This window comes from Apis dorsata, unplaced genomic scaffold (assembly GCF_000469605.1).
Source record: "Apis dorsata unplaced genomic scaffold, Apis dorsata 1.3 scaffold_390, whole genome shotgun sequence".
In the NCBI taxonomy this organism is placed as follows: Eukaryota; Metazoa; Arthropoda; class Insecta; order Hymenoptera; family Apidae; genus Apis; species Apis dorsata.
Window position 1 is genome coordinate 24,265 of NW_006263651.1, and position 8,017 is coordinate 32,281.

Here is an 8,017-nt window from a genome sequence, read left to right on the forward strand (position 1 = left end):
ATAACCTCTTTTTAACGCATCGCCGGCAAAAGAAATAATTAAGTACGCAAGTGAAAATTACGTTAGTACGTGCGCGATTGAAAAGTTTCTATTACCCTCGGGTCACGCGATATCTCCGGTACAGTTATACCGGTTTACACGACCACGTTTGACGATTAAAAAAGTAAAGCTACTGCCGCTTCTTGGCGGCTGATCGAATAAATGAATACTCCTCGAAGATTGCCAGAGTTATCGCATTCAAATTGTCGCGTTTACCTTGAGGTATCTATTACGTTGTGCAACTCTTCGATCCTCGTTATAAAGTAATGATAGTCGCATCAGTTCTTGCTGAACGGAAGTAATCGTTTACGATAATCATGATATTATGATATTACTCTTGTATGAATAGTAATTATCGCTCTTATTATTTTATCAATAGCATAATTCAAGATACTAAACTGCTATTTTAAGAAATTTTTTGCAAAAAATCGTATATGTAGATCATATAGATAAGATGTAAATATTAAAGTATTATGATTCTATTGATTGTTCCTTGGGTAATATTTCATATCCTGTTTAAGTAATCTCATGTTAACGCTTTCTTCGACTCTCGTTAAGACGCGCAAACAGTTTCACTCGATGGCTCCGGCTAAACCGATATCGTTTGAACATAACTCGTATGGTTTCATTAAGAAGCGTCACAGGTTACTTGCGATAAACCACCGCATTGATATGGTTCAACGAATATTATCCTTTTATTTTTTGTGTTATATAATTTTGTCATATTTTCTTAAAATAAGTGTATTTTTTTTTATCAATTGAAGAAAGAGATAAAAATAAAGTAATTGTATATATATTTTTGACAGTGATTGGAAATTTATGAATTCGTTTGAACGATTTATTTTTTTAAACAAAATGCAGATTTTTCTTATAAGTTTGATAAGTAAGATCAAGTATCGATTCTCCAACAGAAAAGTGTGCCACCACGAATACTCTCTACTTACATGACGTTTGCGGCGCGTTCTGCAGCTTTCTCTCCGCGAAGTGGACAGAACGCATAACAAGAAAGTAACTTATCTTTTAATTAAACTATCGTTGCGCTCCGTGAATTAGCAAATTAATGATCGATCGATCGATTTCTTGTCGATTTCTAAATTCCACAAAACATAACAAAACACATATCTTCATAATTTTTTCCATCGTCTTTTCTTTTTTTTTTCTTTTCTCTTTTTTTATTCTTCGCGAATCATTTTCATAATGAATTATCATAGTGAATTACATAATTACTTTTTATAACGCATAGATACAACACTATAGATTTTCGTGTCGATTAGATGAAAATAATAATGATTAAAATAAAAAAAAGGCAAAATCGTGAAAATTAATTGAAATATCCGATTATTTAAAAGATTTCAGAGATTCCTGAAACATTCCCCGTGAAAAATCCATGGTATTATCCGCAATGCAGGTGTCCGTCTCCGAATATATTCCGCCACGTAACGCAGTCCGTGCAGGTGAAATTCAACGAAGCGCAAAATTGTATCTTCTTCGGTGTAGAATAACACGGTGGGGCTCTTAAACTCGTTTCAACTCCACCGCTTGTGCATAAATTTCTTTGAAGTCACGCCTTTCTCGAAATTCGTCTAGACATCCTGCTGCTTTCATCAGACCGATCGTAGTAGAAAAGAAAATAAACCTGTGAAAAAGCATTTTGTAGTAGACCTAGGGGAGCTGTTATATTAAAGGGAAAGAGAGATTGCATCGGGACGAAGAATTAACTCTTACCCAATAGGGGAGGTTAAACTGATGACCCACGCATAGTTCTTTCGAGATTGTGTACCTGTTTGGACAGGCGCCTACCTGAAACTTTTCTTCTTTTCTTCTTTTCTTCGGTTGCCATTGAAATCTATGAAAATAAATTCGTTCCTTCAGATTTTTTCAGTGTTTTATTTTAAAATTTAACATTTATATACGTTTGTCATAAAATTATCTTTTCATGCAATTCTTTATGACATTATAATAGGATTTTATGTGTGTAGCGAATTGGATAGTTAAACTTTATTCTTACTGATATATGTATTACACAATTACACGGTAGACTCGGTTCCAACACGTTGTAACCGCAACTTCTCTAAATAGATATTATCACGAAGAAGAGGTTTACTATATCTTACCTTATATTTTATTTTTGACTGCAAAATCGGAATTGAACACGAACTCGAGTCCACTATTCGAGTGTTACGTAACGATTGAGACGTCGGATGACTCATCCTTGGTTTTCGACAATTTTTGCCTTATTAATTACGAAGCAAATATTTTGCGAAATTTGTGTCTTTTGATTATTTTTAGTTTTACATTTCATGCATCATAAGAATTATTTATTCAACGCAGTCAATTTTTAATATATTCGTCATAAATAAATTAAAAATTATCCAAACGATTAAACAATATCGGCTATATATCGGTAGTTTAAATTCCATTTTCATCAGAGGAATCATCAAAGTGATTTCTCTATTTGAATATTTTTTCCCGATCCAAATTAAGAATCGATCGCTCTCTAAAATCGATTTTTCTGAATTATGTTTAAGAGACAAAGACGAGCACAATTTTAGGTTGGTCAAAATATCGAAAGTCCGAGCGTCCACGAGAAGTCGAGAGGTCAGTGGCCGAGGTTCGCAGAGATCGGGCACGTGCACTCGCACGTGTCTCATTCGGCATCGGTGCCGGTTTCGTATGCATGCATCAAGCCGGAAAGAATAAACGCATCCGTGCGTGCGTATCCGGCGCATTGTTCGTAATTTGTCACGAGAGGAATAGCGTTGTTCCACGAACGAAACGCATCTCTTCTTCTTGGGAGCCAAGGTCGTGGCTCCGATGGTTACTACTCGCCTTTGAACGCGAAACGGTGGCAGCAGCTTTCTTTTCACCTTTCGAAAGACTTTCTCGCCCCGTAAGGCACGTAACTCCCTTTCCTTTTTATTTTTCTCTGGCCCTCTTTTCAAACTACACACTCATTCTCGAGATTTCTCCTATCTATTTTCCTATTCTTAACAACTATGCACCAAACGCGGCGGAATTGTCACTAAAGAAATATTTCAAACGAGTATTTTTATCTTTTAATATTTACAATTGAAACGTGAAACGTCTATTTTGTAAAAATTTCCATTTCAGATTTAAATAGTAAGCAGTGTAAAAATGGCAGATTGATGTGATACGAGAAGAATGCAGGGACACCCGAAATCCAGTTCCCTAGGAGGTAACGGGTCAGTAACGCGATCGTAATAGCAAGAAATCGTGCATCGATCGAATCGTAAGGGGATGTCTCATGAAAATTTGATCTTTGTGTTTTGTTCCAACGTTCGTATCGAGCCACCCTTCGAATGGACAAACGTCAATAAAATAGCGCATGCGCTGTACCGGTTTCTATATTTCTACCATCGTTCTCTTTCGTGCCCCATTTCTCTGATTTTCAATTTATTTATCTTTGTCGGTGAAGAATATATGAGACGAGACGAATCAATGATACAATGGTAAAAAGATTTAAAGCGGAAATATTTCGATTTGTCTACATCATAATCCACTTTCTATTTTTTTAGGAGCGATAATATTGTTTATGAATCAATAGAACATTCTTCGTAAACTCGTTAAGTTGTTCATTGACTCCGTTATAAATTAGCCCGTATAAATTGAATTGTAACGATTTATTAGAGTGATATATCGTCGAAGAATTTGATGTTTTTGCTCGTAAGCTGTTTGTATTATGCAACAGATAATGTACGAGAACTGGACAGGTCTCGTCACGGATCATTGAACCGAAGAATGAATTAATAAGCAAAGGGATATACTCGCCTTCCCGGGAATTTAATTTCACTCTATTTTTTTCGTTCCAATTATTAGAGAGAAATATACAGATCATGTCAAAAACGATGATTGCAAAAATATATTATTCTTTATTTTATTTCATTATTTCTGTCTGCATTGTTTCAATTTAAAAATTTAAATAAATTTAAAGCCAAACGAAATTGTCCCTAATCTAACGATCCATTCTTTCAATGGATCTGGTCTGGTTGTTTAGACATTTGATCAGAATGATGAGAGTAACATGCGCACAGGATGAAGTCACTGCTTTAATACACTTAACGTTAATGAGAAACTCGAGTGGGTCGAATTGACCTCTATTTATTAATTCAACACCATCGACCGGTTCATCATATATATTTATATGCCTCTTTTATTTCCGAGAATCTCTCGGGCGTACACAATATCATATGAAAAACGATTACATGAAAAAATTATAATCGAAATCGAATCAACTTATGATCGATAAGAATAATTAAGAAGAAGAAAAGAAACAAAGTTTTAAAGGCTGCCAACGAACCATGAAGCTTCGATTTCAGTGGTAATTAATCAATTCGTTCAAGTTCAGTCTGATCGAATATCCGTAATCGTAGGAAATAATTTAATTTATCGAACGAGCATACAGAGATATATTTGTAAATTATATACGATATTATTTGATCGAAATTGTTTATAAATCGGAAGTCTGAAAAAAGCCTATTGATAAGATCTCTTTCACGGGTGTCGATTCCATGCGGAAATTCATTTCCTTAGAATGGGTTCATTGTTATCGAAACGAGTTAAACTGTGTTTACAATAGATCGAGGGGCTTATCTATACGGTCTGTGCCTGTACACTATATGAGGCACGGGATACGCCTACGAGAGTGATTCACACAGTACACATCCTAGAAAACGAAGACTTCATCCAAATGTCGCATCTCAGAATCTTATCATATGTTTCACCACCAGACATTTGACGCGATAATATTCATCTGGGAATCGTTCACAGGATGTGCAAACTGCTATGAAATTTAGATTACGAAATTTGATGTTCACACGGTTATTTTTCACTCGTCAGAGTTCGATGAAATAATTCGTCTGCAACATATTGCTGTTACTTGTTCGGTTTAAAAATATATAGAATAGTTCGCAGGAATAGTTAGCTAGAAATATGACAATACCATTTCCTCGAGCATCTTTGCACTAATTTTTAACGTATACTATAAGCATGTCTTTCTAAAAATATTTAATATTACATTTCGGTGTTGATTCTGAGTAATCGTTAAGAGTTCGGAATTAAAAATAGCAGCTGTTTACCCGATTCGTAATTTTCAAACAACAGAGCACAATTCAACATGAGGATATGAGTCAGCTCATATAGTGTATGTGTATAATTAGTAATATGTCCAATGAAATTTAATGTGTTTGGAAGAAAAAAATATTCTCTTCATCATAATCTCTAAAAAGAGATTTTTAATTTTTTCTTTTTTTTTTTATAGAATGTGGTGGACGATTACCGGTACATTTGGTAACATATTACCAATCGATTGGAGTAAATCGTATGCTAGAAAAATGCACATGCCTGCGCTTAATTTGAACGAAGCTCCGGTTTCACAGGAAAGGTAAGTCCGATCTTTTATAATCTTCTTCAATTTTATTTTGCAGCTTTTTTTCAGCAAAAATACATATTTTAAAACAATAAAAAGCATTTTAATATATTTTGAAAGTATATGTAAAGCACGATTTGCAAATTAGATGCTTTTATTTTATTTGCTATAGACCTGAACTAGAAGATTTAAGTAGCGAAGATGAGGCTGTTGCAACTGATTTGGACATGCATGCTTTGATCTTGTCCAGTAGCACCGATACTCATAGTCCAGAGGAACCGTTGAAAACTGCTGAAGAAGTACTCCGTGAAATAGATGATATAATGCAGGTAAAAATCAAATTTTTCAAAAACTAGGTAGAAATTTACGTGAAAAAAAGAAAATCTATCTTGTGTAGGAAAGTCCATCCATGGAAAGATCTCCAGATTCTGATGGATCTTTATTAGATAGCGATGAAGCGTTGGAGAGAAGCAGAGAAGTTTTGGGCTCTCCACTGCATGAAAAAAGTATATTTAAATCAATTCAAAATAATAAATTGCATCGAAATAGACCTCATGATTCTGAATTATGATTATTCATTCTAGAATTAAAACATCTTACCTCCAGCCAGCTTAATGAGTTACTTGGAGAAATGGAATCCTTGGTGGGAGCGCTTAGTGAAACTCTCATTGCGGAACTTGCATTACGTGATGAACTTGAATATGAAAAAGAATTAAAAAATCAATTTATTTCATTGTTGTTAGCAGTACAAAATCGACGAAGACAGCATCATGTTACAAAAAAAAGAAATCAAATGCAAAATGGTACTAGTCCTTTACTACAACATAGATCACTTCAAGAATCTAAGGTAATTTGTGATTTTTTGAAATGATAAATTCATAAATAAACTTAAAATTATTTAATTTTAATGCTGTTTCTTGCAGTATTTAACTACCGTAATTCCTTACCATACAGACAGTGGCCCACCAGACAATCAAGCATTGCAAGTTCTTATAAAAAGTAGGTATTGTTAATTATATAATTATATTAATTATTTAATTTTGATATTTTATTTTACAGTATTAAAAGCAATTAGTGAAGACAGTCCAACAGTACCTACTTTGTTAACAGATTATATATTGAAAGGTAATTGAATTTAAAATAAATATACGAACTTAATATATTAAAATTATATTATATGTTTTTTTTTTAGTTTTATGTCCTACTTAGTAAGCATACTATAAATTTCTTAAGGAAATCGAAAAAAATTGGAAAAAGGATATTAATTAACAATTACAATTTGCTCTCTTCTTGCCAGTATGCTTTCAGCCGTTGTTGTGCCGCATATTCTTGCGTTAAGACGGGTGATTTTGCTTCGTCTCGAATTGTGTCTCGAACTATACTCAGTATCGATTATAGATTTATAGATAAGGTCTGTGACACTCACATCTAGTCTTACTTTATATATTATCACATGTATATTATTTTACATAAGGATACATTTCTAATATCTATGTATGCGCTCCATAAAATCTATAAAATACCTCTTAATTTTGTATGACTTATAAAATCTTCGTTTTTGTATACATTATCATGAATTTCGCGATAATTCTGTTTTTTGTAATTTTTTGTACATAAAGATCTTATCGAAATATGTGAGCAAATTTTACTATATTACCGAAAATACTTATATTTATGTAGAAAATATCTATTAATTTATAGATTACAACATATAAATTTATGAATTTGATGTATATTGTTGTAATATTCATGTACCTATATAGAATTATCTATCTAATAACATATCGCGCAAAAATAAAAATCTTGTTGCTAAAATAATTATATGGATATACACTTACAAAATCTATTTAATGATTATATGCAAAATAATAAAAATATTCAACACTTGGTGTATAGCAATATAGTTGTTTGCATATATTAAAGATATTGTGTTTGTTAAAATAAAGAAATAAATTAAACAACCTTATTCTACGATTTTTTTAAATATTAAGATTTGTATTTTTTTTTTTTTTTTTACTAATTAAATTTATCTATATTTTCTTTTAATTTCTATTGAATTTTATATATATTTAATCAATAATAAAATTTTCAACTCAATCAGTAGACAAAAGTGCATTTTATAATTACTAAACGTATTTTAAATATATTTGTAATTTATTGATGTGTAATTAAATTATGTTTATTTTACCTTTTTTGATAATAGAATTATGTAAAATTATATATATAAGTAGTTGATGTAAAATATCATTTATACGAATAATAGATATACGAATAAGAGTAAGATTCCTTAATTTTTGCCCTTCAAAGGTTGTTTATCTAAGAAAATATTTATATGAATTAATTGAATAATGAATGGATATCAGGTAAGTATATATTTTATAATTATGCAATAAATTATAATTATTAGTTTTTAATAGTACTGAAAAAATTACTTAATAAAAACTTGTTTTAATAAAACCTAACCTAAGACTTTCACATGACGAAGATTAAAAAGAAAGAATAACATAATATTTTAAAAATTATGTTTGTCTTTTATAGATATTTTCGGTACATAATTTAGCAAAAATTGCTTTTTGCGGAAGTATTCTTATA

The 8,017-nt window shown here is 31.7% G+C and overlaps 1 protein-coding gene across 1 annotated transcript in view; it reads left to right on the forward strand.

Annotated features, from left to right (window-relative positions):
• LOC102677301 (fasciculation and elongation protein zeta-2) overlaps positions 1 to 7,391 on the forward strand; it is a 9,563-nt gene extending 2,172 nt beyond the window's left edge. The window contains exons 3-9 of the mRNA XM_006619043.2: positions 5,318 to 5,440; positions 5,598 to 5,754; positions 5,823 to 5,931; positions 6,010 to 6,272; positions 6,349 to 6,424; positions 6,485 to 6,550; positions 6,618 to 7,391. Of these exons, the coding sequence (XP_006619106.1) occupies positions 5,318 to 5,440; positions 5,598 to 5,754; positions 5,823 to 5,931; positions 6,010 to 6,272; positions 6,349 to 6,424; positions 6,485 to 6,550; positions 6,618 to 6,634 (811 nt within the window). The 3' untranslated portion in view covers positions 6,635 to 7,391. The remainder of the gene's footprint in view (positions 1 to 5,317; positions 5,441 to 5,597; positions 5,755 to 5,822; positions 5,932 to 6,009; positions 6,273 to 6,348; positions 6,425 to 6,484; positions 6,551 to 6,617) is intronic.
• The last annotated feature ends 626 nt before the right edge of the window (positions 7,392 to 8,017 follow it).